General features: G+C 36.9%; 2 protein-coding genes across 2 annotated transcripts; one reads left to right on the top strand and one right to left on the bottom strand.

Annotated features, from left to right (window-relative positions):
* Positions 1 to 1,250: 1,250 nt before the first annotated feature.
* On the top strand, positions 1,251 to 11,668 carry cfap92 (cilia and flagella associated protein 92 (putative)). Its single transcript, XM_056251333.1, has 15 exons — positions 1,251 to 1,478; positions 1,624 to 1,826; positions 2,875 to 3,094; positions 3,497 to 3,634; positions 4,297 to 4,455; positions 5,856 to 6,037; positions 6,129 to 6,970; positions 7,078 to 7,272; positions 7,581 to 7,851; positions 7,955 to 8,119; positions 8,220 to 8,324; positions 8,776 to 8,929; positions 10,681 to 10,892; positions 11,118 to 11,281; positions 11,476 to 11,668. The coding sequence occupies exons 1-15, from the start codon at positions 1,253 to 1,255 to the stop codon at positions 11,666 to 11,668; spliced, it is 3,429 nt and encodes a 1,142-aa protein (XP_056107308.1). The 5' UTR covers positions 1,251 to 1,252.
* Positions 10,967 to 20,611, bottom strand: acad9 (acyl-CoA dehydrogenase family, member 9). The gene is made up of 18 exons (XM_056251422.1): positions 20,357 to 20,611; positions 20,093 to 20,186; positions 18,411 to 18,512; positions 18,217 to 18,323; positions 18,014 to 18,114; positions 17,846 to 17,924; positions 17,582 to 17,756; positions 17,100 to 17,173; positions 16,936 to 17,011; positions 16,776 to 16,846; positions 16,577 to 16,696; positions 16,346 to 16,474; positions 15,886 to 15,965; positions 14,967 to 15,093; positions 14,611 to 14,688; positions 13,091 to 13,219; positions 12,208 to 12,280; positions 10,967 to 11,963 (listed from the first exon to the last, which is right to left on the bottom strand). Exons 1-18 carry the CDS (start codon positions 20,534 to 20,536, stop codon positions 11,863 to 11,865), a joined length of 1,896 nt encoding a protein of 631 aa, XP_056107397.1. The 5' UTR covers positions 20,537 to 20,611; the 3' UTR covers positions 10,967 to 11,862.
* Positions 20,612 to 21,135: the final 524 nt, after the last annotated feature.

Genomic DNA, 21,135 nt, shown 5'->3' with positions numbered 1-21,135 from the left:
GAGGGAAAAAAAACTTTTGAAAAGGAGTTAAACAACATAAAGGCATTTCAAGAGTCAATGTAGTATGCAGGATAGTTCATATTTACATAAAATCAACCGATATACAGGACTAATGTTAATTAAAATATACTTGAACAACTAAAATCTACGTTGTAAATATCTACTTAAATAATATTTCATTATATTATGCATAGGCCTACATGTTGTAAAATACAGGATATATAAAAGTTAATCAAAATTGTTTGAAAAGTTTTCATGAATAATGCAAATAAATAACTTATGCACAAAAGAGACAAAAAACAATTAGTCAATAGGATTACATAAAATTAAATAATGCAATAAACGAACTAAATAAATAAATATCAATATTCTAATGTGTTCATAAATCTTTTATTTTATTTTAAAATACTGTATTTAGCCCTGTCTGGTTAAATATAAATGAATATCGTGCAGGTAGTCATTATTTTATTTGCAAAAAATAAATAAATCTGTATTCTACTGCTGAACAGCAAAATTACTGTTACATTTTAAATGTAATGTCCCGTTAAGTTTAATGCATTTTTCACCGTACATTGCAAAGTAACGTAGGCTATTAATTAGCCAGAGAACTTCGGAATTTCCCTTAATACTCGAATATACCCTTATAATACACAGAGTTACTTTTCCTAAAGTTTTCTTTGGCTGCAAGGGAATTGGTTTATATGGAGGCTGCCTATAGCAGAACCAATCTTTTCCTTTCAACCTCTAGTAAGTAAAAGCTTTGAAGTGCCGGTGGAGTCGAATGTCGATTGGCCACTGTGTAACTACTGTTGACTGTGTTCCATGAGCCGCTTGTCATATCCTATATACCAGCGCGCGCGCTTCATTATGTTCACGCGACTCCGGTTGTCAAGGCGACGCAAAGCATTCCATATAACAAAAGGCAACGTTTCAAAGTTCTCTAATGCTTATGCGCTCAATTAAAACATAAAAGTAGCGGTGAGGGGAATGCTGGAAAACAGCTGTCAGTTATGGTACAGTAAGTTTTGTTGAACTTTATAAAATAATAGTGCTTGCTAATTAGCCTACATAATGTTTAAATTAGAAATTATAGGCTAGCCTACATACAATAAGATACAGACGATTTTTATCATGTAACGTTACTGTGGTATTGCCATCTGAAACCAGTAGGCTACACTACAATAGTAACTTACCATATTTGTTTTGATAGTTTTAATATCTTCTAATCCAAGACCAATATTTCTAGAACTCAATGGAATGCAGGGACTCAGCATCACCTGACAGGAAGAGAAGTGAAGATTTGTCTTTAAACGCCGAACTCCTCACAGACTGTGGACCTGATGCTGACGAAAGTGAAGATGCATATTTGAAGATGCCAGAATCCAGTTCTGTGGATGAACAAACCATAACAACATTCACAACAGACTCCAGCTATGTTGTCACCTGTACAGTCAGCATTGCATTAGCAGTCTTTAAAGGTATGGGGATGGTATTGTTTTTATGTGTGATGATGAAATCATTTTTCCTGACACTAGTAAATGAAATAAATTGACATGGTCATGCCTAAATAGTCATAAAACTTTGCGTGAATAATAATATTATTCTGTGGGGGGTTTTTTTTAGAACATGAGGAGTATTTTACAAATTCTGAGAAAAGAAAAAAAGCGCCAAAGGAAGAGCCATCCAGTGAGGTAGTGGAGGCCCCCAGAGCTGAGGGCTATTACTGCATTGAGTACAACATGCTGCCTGATAAACCTGAACCAATCAGAGCGGATCTAGTGATGTTTGGTACAGCGGCTAAACTCTACATGGCCAATGAGACTAAGGTAAACTATTGGAATCAATTAGGGGTTAATAAGCAGGAGCTTGTAAATGCTCAATTATTTAGAATAATACTAACTACTACTTAGATTGACAACAACAACTGTTTGCTTATCAAGTCAATGTTAATACATTATGCACAAGTTTGTGCATCACTAACCCAAAGAAAGCTGGACTAGAGTTTCAGTTAATTGCCTTCTTGGATTTCTGTGCACCTCGCTGTTTAGGGTGAACACGTTTGGTCTACCTAGAAAGAATAATTTGGACATTTGAGAATGATCTTTGCATGTGTTTTAATTCATTAATTAATTGTTTTAATGACATTAAATATTTTATAGGGCTATATAAAATTTATATTTTATATTTTATGTAGGCTACTGTAAAAAAATATTGTTGGTTTAACTTAAAGTAAGTTTTATGGTTGCCTTAAAATTTTGTGTTCATTGAAATTTAAAATTTGAGTTAATACAATGGAGATTGGTTTAATAAATAGAAACTCAAAATATTATGTTATCGGAACCACATTAATTATCTAAGTTGATTTGACTAAAGAAAAAAGTTGTGATAAATCATGAAAACAATTTTTTCTAACATTTAAAAGTTTGGAGTTGGAATTTTTTTTTTCAATGTTTTTGAGTTATGCTCACCAAGACTGCATTTATTTGATAAAAAAAAATACAGTAAAAAATGATGTGATGGCAAAGCTGAGATCCTTCAGAAATCATTCTAATTTGATTTGCTGCTCAAGAAACATTTCTTATTATTATCAATGTTGAAAAAAGTCATGCTGCTTTATATTCTTGTGAAAACCGTAAATTTTTTAGGATTCTCTGACAAATAGAAAGTTGAAAAGAACAGCATTTTTTTAAATAGAAATATTTTGCAACATTCCAAATTTCAATTTGCAAATAACTAATAGTTTCCTTGCTGAATAAAACTATAAAATTCTCTGACCCCAAACTTTTGAACGGCAGTGCAATTCTATTTTTGTCTTTTTAAAATAGAAAAAATCTTCAGATAATCACGAAATCATGTGCTATGTGTTCTGTCAAGGTGCTGAAGCCTTGGCGAGAAGGAAACCAGGTGTGGGTGAGTTGGTCTCAGAATCTGAAAGTCAATGTGACCAGAGAGCTCCTAATTAAAATGGCCTCCCATAAGGTCACAGTTAGAGTATGGGACAGCAAAGACAAGATATCCTTCAAAGCCAGGAATGACAGACCCAAAGCCTTCAGACTTCCACAGGAGAGGTCTGGAGAGGATTCAGATCAAATGGGTACGATCCACCACTGTTTTATTGATTGTGCTTCCAATTAGGTTTTCCTTTGTTGTAACTTTCACTGGTCTGAACACCTCTTTTATACAGCAAGATCTATTCTACAGTTTAAGACACTGCAGAGCATAATGACTTTACAAAGTGAAATGTGATAGACGAATAAATCAAATCAAATTTGTCTTACCCAGTTACTTCAGAAGGGGGCCATTTTAACGAATTTAAAGACATTAATTTACATCACAGTAGGCAGAAACATGACTATGGATCTCATGTGTGAAATTCACATGCATTGCTATACGTAGTTACATCCTCATACTTGTATCACAAAGCACAATACAACATGCATCATTTTTGATCATTCTTGGAAAAAATATTCAGTTGCAACATCAAATATCTTCAAAGGTGGCATCAGGAAGATGGTTTTTAAGATGAGAGCTATCTATGAGAAGGAAAACCGGAGAACAAGGACATCTATGAAAAACAGCAAAGCTCCAGTATCAGCTGACTATAGAAAGCGTTTGGAGCTTCGCTCTGCCACAGGTATGATATAATGCTAATGTTTATGAATGCTAATAAAAGACTTACAATGATCAATGATTATTATGTTTTACAACAATATGCATATGTTTGATTGCATATCGTCATATTGATGCCAAAGTAACGTTATAAGGATAAAAAGTAGTTACAGGGTTCGGTAAGATTTAATGAAATGAAATCTCTTATGCACACCAAGGCTGCATTTAATTGATCACAAATACAGTAAACCCAGTAATATTGTGAAATATTTCAATTTAAAATAACTGTTTTCTATTTGAATATATTTTATTATTATTCCTGTGATTTTTCAGGATTCTTTGTTGAATAGAAAGTTCAAAAGCTATTAATCTTTTTGTAACAAAAGACTTTAATGCATCCTCGCTGAATAAAAGAGTTAATTTCTTTAAAAAAAACGTACTGACTCTAAACTTTTGAAAGGTAGTGTACATTGATACATCTATATTTACACTCTAAACAAATGCTGGGTTGTATCAACCCATGTTTGTGTCAAATACAGACCAAACCAAAGTTTTATTTAAAAAATTTAAACCAATTTGGGTTTAGCATTTTTTTTTAGAGTGTACAAATTGCCTCATCACAATATTATCATTATGGCTCTTGAAATAGCACATCATTGGTCACTTTACTTCTGTCTTTCTTTTTAGTTCCTATTAAAAGTGGCTTAACAAAAGAAAAGTGCCAAATAGCACCCACTAAGACGACACTCTTCCAGAAACCCACCCAGGACACTGCAGAAATCATGGAGGCGAACCAGGAAAAGGCAGCCGCCTCTCTGGAACTCAGTATCGCCCCTCTTCTTGCAGGTAGTTTCTTCCTAGCAATCTCAGAAGAGTGTAGTTCATGTATGTTTGTTGAACATGTAAAGATTCATGTTCTTGTATAGCATTATTAGACACCGTGTAAGATACTTGCATTAAAGTCCTTATGGTAGTTTTAGGATCAAGTAAAAGCGGTTGTATTCTCCCACTCATAAGGCTCTCATACACAGGTTTCCTGTAAGTAAATGTTATGTTTATACAATACATCATGATCATGACTTCAGCGAGGCAGCCAGCCATTTAGGGGCTGTTTCCCTTATGCCTGAGCGCTGTGGGGTGGATCATGTAAGAGGGCTTCCCTGCAGGGTTCGTGATACTTAGCCTCTAATTGGCTGTGGAATGGCACCAGCCAAAGCCGACCGAGTTCTTTAGCTTTTGATATGTCTCATCCAGACCCCCAGCAGGAGCTCCTGATGAAAGCCTTCACTTGGGAAATATTTTAGCCTTGTTACCATAAAGCCGAGCCAGACAAATCACATGTAGCTCCTTTCATTGCAGGGTTGGATTTTACAGGATGGAGGCTATCATTCAGTACTGTTATTATTTCACCAAACTATTATCCATTAAAGAAAGAATTCTCATATGCACTTTATAAGAATTACAGGCAGCTATGTAGAATATGGGAGTGGTCGGAGGACATTCCCACAAGTAAACTATAACATATACACTACTGTTTGAAGGTTTAATGTCAGTAAGACTTTTGTTGTTGTTGAAAGAAATCAATACTTGTATTCAGCAAGGATGCATTAAATTGATCAAAACTGACATTAAATACACTTATAATATTACAATAGAGTTCAAATTGCATTTCAAATAAATGCTGCTCTTGAACTTTTCGATATCCTGAAAAAAAATGCATCACAGTTTCCACCAAAAAATATCAAACAGCACAACTGTTTTAACATCATTTAATATTAAATATTTTTTGAGCACCAAATCAGAATATTAGAATGATTTCAGGATCATATGACACTGAAGACTGGAGAAATGATGCTGAAAATTCAGCTTTGGCATCACAGATATAAATGATATTTTAGCATATATTTAAAAAGAAATGATATTGTAATATTATTTCACAATATTACTGTTTTTACTATTTTTAATAATACAGCTTTGGTGAGCATAAGAGACTTTCAAAAACTTACGGACCCCAAACTTTAGAATGGTAGTCATTCCCCCAGTTTTACAGACAAAGCTTAAGTCTAGTCCCAGACTAAACTGCATGTTTGAGGTGTTTTAACAGAAAGCAACCTGTTTTATCTCAGGAGAGCACACCAGTAAAGGCACGTTTATAAAAGCTACTTAAATGTCCTAATTGATCCAAGGCCTAATCCTGGCTTAATCTAAGCCCTATGTTTTAAACATGTACTGTGACTTCATGCTAGGGAGTATGATGCTCATTGACTGCCTGGAATTCTGTTCCGGAGAGGTGAAAGAGGGATTCTGGAATATCACTCTTGATCAGCCACTTATATCAGAGCAGCTAAAGGCTGAACTCAATCCACTAGTCATCACGGTTTTATCTGCTTCTCTGCCATCATCTCCCGTTCCTTTCCATGTACTGAAGGTATGCCATGTCAGAAATGATTAGTTGCATTACTCAACATTAATAGTATATTACATTAAATACAGGAATAATCAAATTCATCTTTCAATAGGAAAAATGCCTTCCTGTCTACTGCCAGTACAAGTTCCACAACAAGCCTATTTACAGAACCAAAGGCCATGATCCCAACGCTGAGATCTACTTTAAGGATGTGAATGTGATTTTTACCGGTGGGAGCCCTGGAAAGCTGTTTGAGTTTCTTAGAGGTCCACCAATGGAGATCGAAGTCCATGATCGGGATAGAAAAAATGAAAAACCGTCCAGCACACCCGCTGTATTTGGGACTGACCCCAATGATGCCAAACTAGCAAGTGTAGATCTATGGACTATTCATAATGCCTTAAAGGCAGATACTGAACACCATGATCCATATGGAATAGCAAAACTAGATCTTTCAGATCTTCTCAGAGGATGCAGATATTTGAAGCTGACATTGCCCATTCGTTGTTCTGCTTCTGAGAAAAATGAACAGAGAAGTTCTTTTGAGATTTCCTCAGATATCGCAATGCCAGTGGGTCATTATCTCGAAGCTGACGCCCAACTAAAAGTCCAGGTGCAGATAGCTTACCCCCTCCATCCTAAAGATGGCAATGAAGGAGATTGTCCTTTTGGTCGCATCATTTATGTCTTTAAGTATAATAATACTCGCATCTTAGCCAAACTGACATCCGAAATTCTACAAATTAATGCAGATGCCTTCCAACTAAATCATTATCCAGAGGAAACTATTCAAAGGGTCCTATCTGGTCATAAGATAAGTGCCAAAGAAAAAAAGAACAAAAGGCTAAATGTTCTCACTGGATTTCATTTGATGGATACGGCTCTACACCTTCTTGTTCTGGAAGGATTGAAGGATCAAGCAGTCAAAAGACTGTGGACTACAGTGCCTATAAAGTAAGAAAGTCATCATTTAAAATGCTCCCACATGTGCACAACATTTACCAATATGCAGCAAAGCAAAAATTCCTGAAGATCATACAGACCGATCTGATCTTTTCCAGGTTGGATGGAGATGAGGAGGAACAGGTGACTGTGCTGTATAACTCAGGATTGAGTTTCTCAAACCGACTGTATGACATGCTTGACGTGGGTCTGAGTCCGATTTGCCTTCTGAGGCCACTTGAGACCATTATGATGGAGCCTCTGGTGTTTATCAGGAATACGGTTCCTCGTGCCTGTCTTGAAGCCATGAAACGGTATAATTGCAATTACACCCAAACACATCTTCTTTGCCTTACAGGTTCCAGCATGGTCCATTTTTTCTTGGTTTTCTCAGTATGGTTATACAAAGGAAGAACAGTGTTTGGATTAGTAGAGTATTTTGGTGTGTATACAATTTCAACATGGTGACAAGTACTGTGTACTTGGATGCAATATACTTCACAAAAAAGCATTTGCTAAATCTGCTAAACCTAGATGAACAAATGTTGTGAAATACAGAGATATTGTGCAAGAAAGTTTAAATGTTTGCAACTAATCTGTATACTAATCTGCAACTAATCAGTATAAGCCACATCAGCCAAGCAAAGAAACTTCAAGAAGCAGTGCACCTCAACCTGTTCCCATCAACCAACATGGTTCTCAGTTTAAGCAAGGAGTTTGGATCGGATCTCAGGAGAAAAGAGCTATGGATGGCGACAGAGTCCCAGGAATCTCAGGATACACCTGATCATCTTAACATTAGAATGAGAACTCAAATACCTCTAGACAACTTCAACACAGAATATTTACAATGGAAACAGAATGAGGGCAATAATGTGAGAGACTTCCTTCAGGTAATGAATTACTGATACTGTACGTTTAACAAAAAAAGTTTACGGTCTCAAAAAAAGGGGGGAAATTGAGTTAGCAATTGATTAAAGGCAGTTTTTGTTTCAGGCAAATATCGAAGAGGTCCATAGGGCGAGTAGCAACTTGCAAAAGTCAAAGCCTAATGTTCTTTTGCATAATGTAACTGATGATCAGATCATCCATCACCACAATGTTCAAACAATGAACTCTCCAACTCAGAGTGGAGAACTACTCTACAGAAAACTTTCAAAGGTTGGCATCAATTTCCATGAAATGCATAAAAACAACCTCTAAGCCTTTATTTAGCAATGCATAACTGTAAGTAAAATGTGGCTATTTATCCTCTTTCTAGGACTCCACTTGCATTCGCTTCTCTTACCCAGGTTTTAGAAGCAGTTTTGAATCTAACCAGCACCCAAAGCATCCAGACGATGCTCGGATAGAGGAGCTGAGAATGGTGCGGTTGAGGTCATGCCATACCACCGTTACCCCCATCTGTGTCATGTTTCTCTCTCAGTGCAATGTCAACTTTATAGGCATTCCTAAGAGCTTAAGCAAGAAGATAGAGTTTTACTGATGTTTACCTACCTTGCCCACCTCTTTACAGATCCCCAGAGCTTAAAACAGTATTTAGTTACAAGTACAGTGACAGGGCTAATGCTGATTGACTCATGGGACACAAAGCGTTATCTAGAAGCATGTGCATGCCTGAAATTGATTTATCTGCCTTTCACAGTCTGTAACTTATTGTTCCCTGCTGAACATGAGCATAGCACCCAAAAATGTGAACCTTACAGATGACAGATTGATGTTATCATTAGCAGTTTCTCCCATTGAAGCAACTGCATGTGTTATGTGTGTGCTTCTCAAATTAAAAGCATTAATTTGTTATGCCAATTGGTTCACAGTCTTGGAGAGAAAACATTCTCCATGGGAATAAACTGAAACCAACGCTTTCCAGATCCAGGCTGCCATGGATAAAGAGATATCAGGATTTTGAACTTTACTCCAAGCCCCCGTTACAGTTTGGACCAGAGCTCCCCTTGAGCATCCATTTGACTGGTAACATTTTCTTAACATGAACAAATCATGCTTGATCATTCTTATTAAACAGCTACTCGCCAAATCAGTAAATACATGGACTGAATTTTACTGAATACATGGTAAATATATGTTTATAGTATCTTAAAGCTTCCACTAAAGAATAATAAATTAGAGGCCCTTCACACAGAATTATTTTTTCATATAAAATTTGTTCTAAAAATGTGGTGCTCAAGAAGTTCAACTTTTTAAAAATCTACCTTAAAGGTGCATTGTGTAATATTTAGGAGGATCTGTTGACAGAAATGCAATATCATATACATAACTATGTTTTCAGTGGTGAATAAAGACCTTACATGATGAACCGTTATGTTTTTATAATCTTAGCATGAGCCATTTCTATCTACATACATCGTTGGCCATTTTAAAATAGCCATTTTGCGGCACCAAGTTTCTATAGTAGCCCTAAACGGACAAAAGCGTTTCGTCACTATGTTGTTCTTCGTGTAAAGAAGCTAGCTAAAATCAGCGAATAAAACACTCACACAATGATGAACAAGTAACAATAATATTCGCAATAATTATTCAGTAAAAACGATGTTTAGTAAACCTAATGTCTTAATTTATCTTTGTAAAGAAACCTCATTGCTTAACTGGCTACTCTCTGCTGGCTCAGGCGATGACATCTTTTCCTGTCGGCCACCGTAACTTCTGTTGGTTGCAATACGCAACCTCACCACTAGACGCCGCTAAAAATTACACAAGGCACCTTTAAAATTTCAGGAACTTTTTTATTCTACTGCCCAGCAGCGTCTCAAATTTTGAAGACAAAAAATGCCTTCTGTGTGAATGTCCCCTTACAATGTACAAAACAATTGATCTAGCAACACTGCAACAATAAAACATTAATAGGACTGAAGTTCTCGCATGTCATTTTCACTACAATCGATAATTGAGACGCAAGATGGCGTTTGAATGAAACATGAAAAGTTGGACTGAAACAGTGTTGCCATGGAAGATGGTGAATATTAGAAAATATCTGACCGCTGAATGCTGAAACTAGTGAGGGGAGAAACTTAACTTTTTGAAACTTTGAATCAACTGAACTAATTGCTTCACAAAATGATTCACTGTTTCAAAACACTGGCAGCACCAAATCAGTTAATGCAACGAAAATTCAACATTCAATAAAAACATGTATAAAAACACCTCTTACAAACCAATTGCACATTATCATGAAAGTGCAATGTACAAATAATTAAATGCCAATAAATATGAAATTTGTGTTCTTGTTTTGTGCGTTATTAGGCAGGGCTTGGCAAACTAGAAGCAATTAAATAACATTCTCCTTTTTGTATTATACACACACACAAAAGTATTAAAATTCATGAAACTAATTAAAAATGAACCTATATTATAAAACTGACCCGAGATCAGTTAAACATTAGACACTCGTTCATGGGAAAACCCAAATCATCGGTTTCTAGCAACGAACCTTTAGAAGTTTTGAAACAGTACGATGTAACAGCCTTGTTTGCTGAAATCAATTGACTTGGCAAATTTGAAACAAGCTCCGAACCACTGATTCGAAACAAAGATTCATAAATGTTTAGAAGTTTCATGAAGCAGTGTTTCAAAAGCCCCCATTACTAGCAGAGACTGACCAATCAGAATCGAGTATTCGAGAAAGCCATGTAATGAACAGTTATAACCGTCAGCATCCTTGATCATTTGATCCTAAAGGGACTTGTTTTACCTTGTATTTCGCGTAGGAGAGGCTCTCCATGAGGACCAGCTCCAGGCTGCATATGCTCAGTACAACAGGTGCCAGAGGAAGATGTTGCTTGGCGAGAGCTTAACAGGAAGCGGAAGACTTCCCGAGTTCAAATGTCACATGAAGAGAGCAGGCCTGGATAAGCTACAAGACATACTGAGGGACAAGCCCATGAAATATTCTCTGAAAAGGCCAGGAATGGCTTTAAAAGTAAAAAAAAAAAAAAAAAGATTTTCCAAATTGACATTACTGCAGAAAATAAAAATATGCATGACAGTCAAATATCATTTTTAAAATTATGCAAGTTTTATTGTTAGATAAGTTGATACAGATGTACATATTTTCTTGATAAACTCTCAACAAACATATTTCAGTATGCTTTAAAACAGTTTAAGCATGCTATTCGAGATCTAATCCCTGTTTTTTTTTCTTCAGCCCATTCCCGTTATTTCTGTGGTCCAGCCTTCTGAAACGACCGGCTCAGCAGAGAAGGAGGCCAATGTTCCATTTGCTCCAGGACCCTTTCAGAACCACAGCCTGAGCTGGGACAAAAACGCAATTCCAAGATACTCATCCCAGTACAGCAAATTCCATTTCCGGTTAGAAATAATCCTTGTGCTTTCATTTGTACTGGTTTAAATTAATATACCACAACTTGGAAAGGAACGTGAACCGTTCAGAGTACCAAATATAAACTCTGGAGCGCATAAATGAGAAAAGAAATTAAACAATCAACAAATGTTATACCTTAACCTCATAACGAAACTGCTTTAACAATTGGATTTTTTAACAGAGATTACTGGAGGCCACATTCAATCCTGCACAAGCGAATTGCTTTACCGTTTATGGATGAAGAGCCAAGCATACACTCCTCCCAGAAACCTGCTGAAGGCCCACAGACGCCAATGAAAAGTGCCCACTTCAAACACAGCAGAAACATTATAGAGATGAGAACCAACAAAGACATCACCTTACATGTGCATTAAAGGTATTACTTCAACATGATTTTGATTTGATGTCCTTCAACCAATATTAAGAAGCACTTGTGGCACTATGTCATGGAAAACCGACATAAAAAGAACTAAAACATTATAAAGTGAGGCTCAATCATTACTGCACTTCTTTTGGGTTAAACTGAGACACAGGGTTGTGGGAAGCCTGTCGGACAACGAGAGCCATGTCAGAAGGTCCTGTCCAGGGGATGTGAGCAGACATACGCCCTCTTGGCTAGGACCTCCTGGGCGATCTTCTTTATGTTGGCATCGTTGTTCTCCGGGGAATCTGTAGAGAACACACACCCCAATCATTCACTAAATCTGAACGCTCTGATCTAATGCATCGCATTGACTGGAGTTATTAGGTGGATGGTAATTGGAACAGCATGAAAAGCGCATGCAAGTGTTAGTGACTGACTTATGGTTTGTAAGGTTGTGGAGGAAATTCTACAACATGTGCAAGCGCTTTGTCTTGCTATGCAATAAAACGAGGGCGGCTGGTATCAATTATAGCTGTGCGTTTTACTCACTTTTTTGAAGCTGAGTCAACAAGAAGTTGTTCTTGAAATGAGCATCCTTGCAGAAAGTGTTGGTGAGCAGCACCTGAAAGCCAGTGGAGATTTAACAAGGTCGTTTACATTAACGATTTTAAAATTAATGTGCAAGCAAATTTCCTTGATAATGACTTTTTGTTGGCAAAACTCTGTGACCTTACAATAAATTTAACAAAAGGAGAATCAACAGAAAAATGACGCAGAAAATTCAGCTTTGCCATCACAGGACTAAATTACATTTTAAAATAGATTTAAATAGAAAACAGTTATTTTACATTGCTATATTATTTCACAATATTACAGTATTTGATTTTAATCAAATAAATGCAGCCTTGGCGAGCATAAGAGACTTCTTTCAAAAACATAAAAAAAAATCTTAACAATCCCAAACTTTTGAATGCCAGTGTATGTTTAAAAGCATGTATAACATCCTATTAAGTTGGATAAAGCCAATTGCAAGCAATCAGCATTAAATAAAAAAAGTCATTAAATTGTTTCCATCAATTGTTTCTCTTATGCAAAATCAAACCCGCTGTGCTGCTATAAATTACAATTTAGCTTATTGAAATGCCTCCCGGGACTTCTGAGAAGAAATGCATGATTTTTCACATTGCAATATCCACAAACAAATAAAATGATCCTTTCACGTTAAGTCCTCTCTCATTTCAGTTAATGAAGCATTTCTTTTTTTCTGCCCTAATCTGTACTCGTTCACCACTGGATCCTTCATTTAAATGCTTTGACTAAACACTGAACAAAAAAGTCTCAATACTGTAAACCAGTTTACAGGTCCAGGTTACGTGCTCCTTCACTTGCCTGACCTTGTGACCTCAGTGAGGAAGGTTTAAGAGTCTGTTACCTCATGGTCATGATTGCGCAGGCCGATGCTGATGGAGCGACTGGTGCGGGACAGGACGGCTGTCATGGCGTAGAGGTTAATTAATACATCTGCAACTTTCTTCAGCACAAGCTGCTCCTCAACGATTGTCTGAAACAGACCAAGTTTCAACTGTTTAATCTGTGATATTAGAGTTTTTTTTTTTTTTTTTTTTTTTAATGTCATTTATACCTATGATTTTAAATTGTCAGTAGACAGTACTCCAGTATTTAGTGTCACATGATCCTTCAGAAATCATTCTAATATGCTGATTTGGTGTTCAAGAAACATTTCTTATCATCATCAATGTTGAAAACAGTTGTGCTTAATATTTTTGTGGAAAAATCGTGATAGTTTGAGGATTGTTAGATGAAGAGAAAGTTCAAAAGAACAGCTATTTATTTGAAATAGATTTTGTAACATTATAAATGTCTTTACTCATTTGAAAAATGTGTAATGCATCCTTGCTGAATTAAAGTATTCATTTTTAAAAATAAATAAATAAATAACATTGTACTGACCCTAAACTTTTGAACGGTAGTGTACACAACCAGACAAACTTTACTAAATTAGTTTCTCATGATTTTAAAAACCTTTTTGATTAGCTTAAAATGACTGTATCATATAAAATGTTACTGATAAACATCGAAGCTCACATTTGTCTGTATCTAGAATTAAACACTGTCTAAATATCATATTTCAAGATGTTTCAGTTGATCTAGGTCATTCAAAGTAGGACAAATCAAGGCCGTCCTTACGGAAATACCCATAAAGAGACAAGCACATCCTGTGCCTGCCTTTATACAGTTCGTATTTCACACAGCATGTAGGCAAAAACACTGCGGCGGGGGGATTTATTCCTTTAAATATTTCCTGCAAATGAGAATGAAGGAAGATGAAATGTTGTGCGCTCCAACAGAAAAAAGTGTGGAAATCTGAAGCGCTTCCAGGCTGCACTCTTGTGACTGCAGTCTGAATACAACGGCACGGCCACACAGACGTTCATTCAGAAAAGAGAGAGTGAGGCCAGCTGTGTCACACATGAACATTACCTCAGCCTAACAGGAAAGAAGGGACCAGAGACCAGGTCCCAGCAGCGCTAACGGCCCACGCTAATTACCTTGTGCGTTGCGATAGCAACCGAAAGAAATAACATGGCTGTTCGTTAAACGAATGGTCATTTTTCATTTTCTGGCAGCATCTGAGGAATGTGGACAAACGCCGATTAAAAACTGATGGTGGGGAAAATGTGAGATTGATGGGACCGGTGACTATGAGCTTGGCTTACTATAAATATAGCAGTTTTTATACAGAAAGAAAGAGTTTTGCTTCGGCATGACAATATCCATCATCCAGTGTCTGATCAAAATAAATACAAATGGTAAACGCTGAAGTAAAAATCTGTAAAAACAATTATACAATAAATAATAATAATTTCATTAAACCAGCTGCAAAGTTTCAAAATAATGTAAGGTTTTGCATGAAACTATTTTATTTATTACCTTTCCATATCGGTACAGTAAGCTTTCCACAGTAGAGCCGAAGAGTGCGGCGTTCTGCTCAAACATTTTGGCGCTCTCCTGTGGGAGAATGATGACATCATCACTTTGCCGAAAACAAGCTGGGCTCAATTACTCGACCACACGGATTTAAAGGAGAGATCAGAAGGAAGGATTGCGGCTGATGACATGTCAATGGCAGGAGAACTACACGAGATCAGATGTGAGGGTGACAGGACATTTACAGGACATCAATGTTATTATTACCATGACGTAATCTATACATTCATTTTATGACCACTGGTGTCATGATTATTGCTGATTAGTCAAATAGAGCACAAGCAGCATTGGTTCTGTACCGTCAGACTGGGGTGCACAACGCCATCTTTGCCGGTCAGTCCAAAGTCCACCGTCTTCCCCACTGAGTCCTTCAATTTCTTTCCCAGAATCTCAAACACCACCCCCACATTCCCCTTCTTCATCTCCCTGTGAGAAGACAATTGCACATGTTAAAGAATGCAGCTGTCTTACTCTTCACTCAAACTCGTAAGACTTTTGTTCATCTTCAGAACACAAATGAAGATCTTTTTAATGAAATCTGAGAGTTTTCTGTCCCTCCATTGACAGTCTACGCAACTGACACTTTGATGCTTCAAAAAGTTCATAAAGAGATCCTAAAACTAATCCATATGAATTGAGCGGTTTAGTCCAACATTTTCTGAAGAGACTCGATTATATGATGAACAGATTTAATTTAGGCTTTTATTCACATTTAAACATTGATCAATGCAAACATCAGTTATTGTAAATGGAAGCACAAGCATGCTTGCTAGAGAACCAATGAGAATGAGGTTCATTCTCACGCGTCAAGCAGTTTCGGTTGAGCTTCTGACTATGTTCACTGATCAATGTTTATATGTGAATGAAACCCTAAATTTAATCTGTTCATCATATATTATAAAGCTGTCAAGTCTCTTCAGAAAAATTAGACTAAACAGTTCAATTCATATGGATAAGTTTTTCCGATCTATTTATGAACTTTTTGAAGCGTCAAAGTGTCAGTTGTGTAGCAGTCTATGGAAGGTACAGAGCTGGCTCAGACTTCATCAAAAAGATCTTCAATTGTGTTCTGAAGATGAACAAAAGTCTTACAGGTTTGGAACGACATGAGTGTGAGTGAATGATGACAGAATTTTTATTTTTGTGTGAACTAACCCTTTAAATATGAATTAATCATGAAGAATGACACATTTATAAATGTATATATTTCTTACATACTTTATTTTTCCTGTTAGTATTTTTCCGGCATACTGCATTCCTGTAAGTGCAATGTACATCCTCAAAATCTCATTAGTACCCTACAAACAGAGAGAGAAATAAAGAAAAGAAACAGAATTATATAATGCATTTCTCATTTAATTGTTTTTGCACGTTTGTGCTGGAACTTACGTTTGTCAATATGCCCCCTGGTGGTCAAAAACAGATTTTCTTTACTATTACTACACAAATTAAAGCTGCCATTCATTTTTCAAAAAGTAATCTAATTAATAAGACAATAAAACACAAATAAATTAATTTATTTATTTAAAATAATCACATAACATGTTGTAAATTTTATTTCACAGCACCCCTGTACTTCACAAGTCTGAGCTTGTCACAAAGCTTACACATACAGCTGTGCTTCCCTTTCATATCAGTATAACACACATATTACAGTTGTAATCATGCTCTTCTGTACCTCAAATATCTGGAGGATGCGGCAGTCCCTGAGGTAGCGCTCGTAGGGGTAGTTCTTGGTGAAGCCCAGGCCTCCTAAAACCTGCAGGGCTTCACTCACACAGATCCAGCTGCCCTCAGAGCTAAAGACCTAAAAAACACAGCTGAGGCTCATTTGATGATGTCAGAAGCAGCTCCAGTGTGAGGGTTTTCATTCAAAAGTTTATGTGATGATGATTTCAAGTTACTTCACCTTGACCATAGCGGCCTCCAGAGAACAGTCTGGGACTCCAGGACGGTCCATCATTCCAGCAGTGAGGTAAGCCATGCTCTCCATCACAAACGCATTTAGAGCCATGGTAGCAAACTTATCCTGTGTCCAAGTAAAATAAAATGCTAATAAAGTAAACAAATAATACCAACAGAATAATTCAATATGACTAAAAATGTACCTGAATCATTCCAAACTCAGAAAGGCTCCTGTTGAATTGTTTTCTCGTGCCTGCATATTCTGATGCCAACTCTGGAATCACATGGCATGAAAAGGATGGATAGTTTAGAGATTTCAATTTAAAGGATGTGTTGTGAATTTTCAATTAATCATGTTCTCACCAATCAGCTTCTTGATCATCCCTGCACCTGCACTGCCCATGCTGAAGCGCCCATTATTCAGGATATTCATAGCGACCTAAAGACGATGCACACGTCACGTGTCAATGCAACACTTTATGTTATCATAGTGTTATTAAAATGCACTGGTTGTGTGCTTGGATCACCTTAAAACCACCACCGACTTCACCAATTACATTCTCGATTGGCACCTTGGTGTCTTCAAATAACACCTCACAAGCTACGGAAAGTACAAATATTCAATGAATGTGCGTGCCAAAAAAGGGCACAAACATCCTTTTAACTTCATTTTGATCAATAAATATATTGGGTAGCACTTTGCAATAAGGTTCATTAGTTAACATGAACTAAGAATGAACAATACTTCACAGCCTTTATAAATCTTAGTTGATATTAATTTCAACATTTACTAATACATTATTACAATAAAAGGTTGTATTTGTTAACATTAGTTAATGCACTGTGAACTAACATGAACAAACAGCTGTATTTTTAGTAACTAATATTAACAAAGATTAATAAATACTGTAACAAATGTATTGCTCATTGTTAGTTAATACATTAACTAATGAACCTTATTGTAAAGTGTTCCCAAAATTGTTATATATAAATAATCTTTCAAACTCACTGTTTGATCCTCTGATGCCTAGTTTGTCCTCAGGTTTGCCACTGGTGATGCCACCGAATGCCCTCTCTACAATGAAAGCTGTGATCTTATCTTTCTTTTGGCCATCTTTGTCAACAACTTCTGTCCTGGCAAACACGGTCATGATGTCTGCCCATCCTCCATTGGAAATCCAAAACTTGAGATCAAACAACAAGATTTAATCGAAATACAGCCAGTGAAGAGATTTCACTAAGCTAGACAGAATGATCTGACTGAATCTGTCACCTTTGTGCCATTGAGCAAGAAGTGCTTCCCATCTTCTGTCAGCGTGGCCCGTGTCTGTATAGATGCAGCATCACTGCCGCTAACACACGAGAGTACATTTCATTTAAAATAATAATCATAGCAGATCTGAAAAAGGATCGGTTCTAAATCTTAGGTGAAATACGGTACCTTCCAGGTTCAGTGAGGCAGAAAGCTGCAACATGCTCTCCTGTTGCTAGTTTGGGAAGGTATTTTGCTTTCTGAGCCTCATTTCCAGCAATCAAAATTCCCTAAAATGCAGTGGCTATGTTATGTAAATTGTCTTTCAAATATCAAACAACATAGTAGTTAATATAGGACCCACAATGCAACACAGAAAGTCGTTCGCTTACCTTCAGGCCAATGGCTTGATGTGCTGCAAGTGTGACCGCAATAGCCGCATCTAAAGAAGTGATCTCTCCTAACCTGGCATACATGGTGTTTGAGAGGCCCAGACCGCCTTGAGGAAACATGCAAACAAGCAGATCAAACTCTCTGGCGGTATATTAGAAATAGTCTCTCGTATGAGGTCAGAGGTCAGTCTCACCATATTCTTCAGGTATCTGGATCCCAAACAGCCCCAGTTCCTTCAGCCCATTTAAAGTCTCAGGAGGAATTACGGCCTCATGGTCGATCTTCTTAGAATCAACTAAAGGTGATATTTGCACAAGTACAGAAAAAAGGACATTTCTCAGTCATTTGAATAGCTGAGATCAGGTATTACAACTTTTTAAATATAACATCTAAAATTCTTCAAGAAGATTTTAAATTTCCATTGTACAAATGGAAGATTTACTTGCTTCCACTAAAGCACAAAAGTATTTCTGTTAATTATTAATTAAAGCTGCAGTCCAAACTTTTGGGGCTCTAGCGGTTAATAAACAGAACCGCATGCGTCTTGCGGAAGAACATTGTAGCCGGATCTACTTCCCTCTGTTTATGTCTATGACGAGTCACGCAGGACAGGTACTGGGCTACGCCGCAGTGGTACAACCCAAACCAGTCTAAAATAGTCTGAATATAAACACTTATAAAAGGTGCACCGAAGTGATTCAGGATAAAGACAAAAAAAAAAAAAAACGATTTGGAAAATGGTTTCATGATGTACTCGTGTATTACATAAATTTGGAACACAAAAAAAGTTACGGACTGCAGTTTTACCTAAAGTTACATTGTTATACTTTATTTGTTATGACAAATGCTGTTTTAGATGGGAAAAATGCTATTTTAAAGCTGCAGTCTGTAGTTTTTCCCCTTTGTCGCCATCTCTGTTCGAAATCTGCAATTGCAGTCATTCGCGGAATTATCAATTTCACGCGAGTTGTACTTCAACACCCTCGGCACCGCACAGCGCGGATGAATCCAATGTTTTGAGGAGAGTGTGTGGCTGTCAGTCACCGCGCCGGTGTGGATACTGGCATTCAGAATCACAGAATATACTTTTTAGAAGTATGACCAACATAATAATTTTCACCCTAAAATGTGATCTGAACAATTAAGTAACATCCACTTTTGTTCTTCTGATCAACTAACTGGAAATTGCAGTAAATCGTGCTGATTAATTCTAACGATCGCTTATCATATCACGTCAAACAGTGCAAATTATACTTTGTTCTCAAATTGTTAATGTTAACAACATCAGCATTGCGTGACTACATTTAATGCCCTTCAGATATTTATCCTTGTTTTCGCATTGGGCCCGGTTGCAGTCTCTATTTCCAAACACTCAGTCCAAAGTCTTTTCCATTTTACAATGGGTGAATCTCTAGTTGTCACTGGTGATTGTCGTTTGAACCTTTCTGGATCCGCCATCAAATTAATAAGTTTAATTATATCAAGTGCTGTGAGAAAAGGCTATAAATCTCCACCTCCAACACTCTTCTTTATGTGTACAGATGTGACATAATGACGCAAAGACATGCTCGAATTTCCCATGGAAATCCACCAGTACCACTGGAATTAAAAACATTATTACAAGCTTACCGTTTTGAATCGAGCTAAGGCAAGCAGATAGTTTTGAACACTGGCTGGTTATGTATTTTCTCAAATTATTTTGAATAATTTTTAACCTAAAAAAGTTACGGACTGGAGCTTTAAACAAGTGGACTTGATTAACAAGTGGACACAAGATTAAAGTATGTTAGTATAATATAATACAACAAAATATATGTACAGAAAGCTCACAATAAATAGACACAAGCACAATAAGTATGCTTGCTTTGTACCCACCATCTTCACTGAAAAACTTCTCCACAGGCTGTACAAGTTGGTTCATCTCCTCTAATTCTTCATTGCTGATTTCTGGGTAGGGAAAGACTTCAGCCTGAAAGATGTATGCATTATTTTTTATGTAAAATCAAAGTCTTATCCAGAATATTTAACCAATATATGTATGTATATATATATCGCTTTCCCCCTGCTTAAGTGCTCAACATTTAAATAGGTATGTCAATTATGAAAAAAACTAATTATTCTGCATTTTGTTTACATTACCTTGTTTACTTTGCCCAGGAACAGATCTTTAGCATATGCCAAACTCCTCGCACTGGATCTAACGGAGCGCCGCGACTGAAAGCGATGTAGACAATCTCCAGTTTTCGCGAGTCGTGCAGCGAACAAATTTCTCCCAAGCTTGACCGTACTTGTCAAAAGAGTAAGTTTGTTCAGGCCCATCTTTAACGTGAACACTCACCCTGATCACCCTACGACTGTCTGAAACACCTTTCACCCATTTTCGTCTCACATTGATGACGACACGAGTCTATAAGGGTGCAGTTCTTTTTATGCCCTGCAGATGTCAGTGTTTAGCTGCAATACACATATTGTTATTCATTTCGATGCTGAGTGAAAATTTATCGTGAATTCCCACTAGTCACTGAATTCATCACAATTTTTGCTCCGATTTATGTGGATTTCATGCGTTCAAATATTATTAAAAAACAAACAAACAGAAATTAGTTGTTCCGTGGTTCCCTTTCATTGCAGTCCTTTTCTAGACAGCGACCCAGTGTTGTTGGTGTTGACAATGAGGATTTAGCCCTCAAAGCTGCTCTATTTATAGCCTACAGCAAGCCAGACAGACAGACAAAAAGGGCACAGTTCCCTTTCTCACCACCTGTCTGTAGGTCACAGCGTCACACACGCATAAGAAACAGTTTATCCAGACATTCACAACTCTGAATTCACAACGCATGTAGAGTTTCTTCACGAAAACATGAATCTTGAAGCTTTCAGCCTTATCTTTATTACAAATATAGCCTACTTCCATTCAA

Source organism: Rhinichthys klamathensis, unplaced genomic scaffold (assembly GCF_029890125.1).
Source record: "Rhinichthys klamathensis goyatoka isolate OS25496 unplaced genomic scaffold, OSU_Roscu_1.1 h1tg000082l_1, whole genome shotgun sequence".
Taxonomy (NCBI): domain Eukaryota; kingdom Metazoa; phylum Chordata; class Actinopteri; order Cypriniformes; family Leuciscidae; genus Rhinichthys; species Rhinichthys klamathensis.
This window is presented reverse-complemented; position numbering and strand designations above follow the sequence as displayed.

Coding starts and splice junctions, on each gene's coding strand:
- cfap92 (XM_056251333.1), top strand. CDS start 1,253: ATGGAATGCAGGGACTCAGCATCACCTGACAGGAAGAGAAGTGAAGAT. Junction 3,095..3,496: donor AGAGGATTCAGATCAAATGG/GTACGATCCACC, acceptor ATATCTTCAAAG/GTGGCATCAGGAAGATGGTT. Junction 6,038..6,128: donor TTCCTTTCCATGTACTGAAG/GTATGCCATGTC, acceptor ATCTTTCAATAG/GAAAAATGCCTTCCTGTCTA.
- acad9 (XM_056251422.1), bottom strand. CDS start 20,536: ATGGGCCTGAACAAACTTACTCTTTTGACAAGTACGGTCAAGCTTGGG. Junction 17,174..17,581: donor AGGCATCAGAGGATCAAACA/GTGAGTTTGAAA, acceptor TACTTTCCGTAG/CTTGTGAGGTGTTATTTGAA. Junction 11,964..12,207: donor GTTGACTCAGCTTCAAAAAA/GTGAGTAAAACG, acceptor TGTTCTCTACAG/ATTCCCCGGAGAACAACGAT.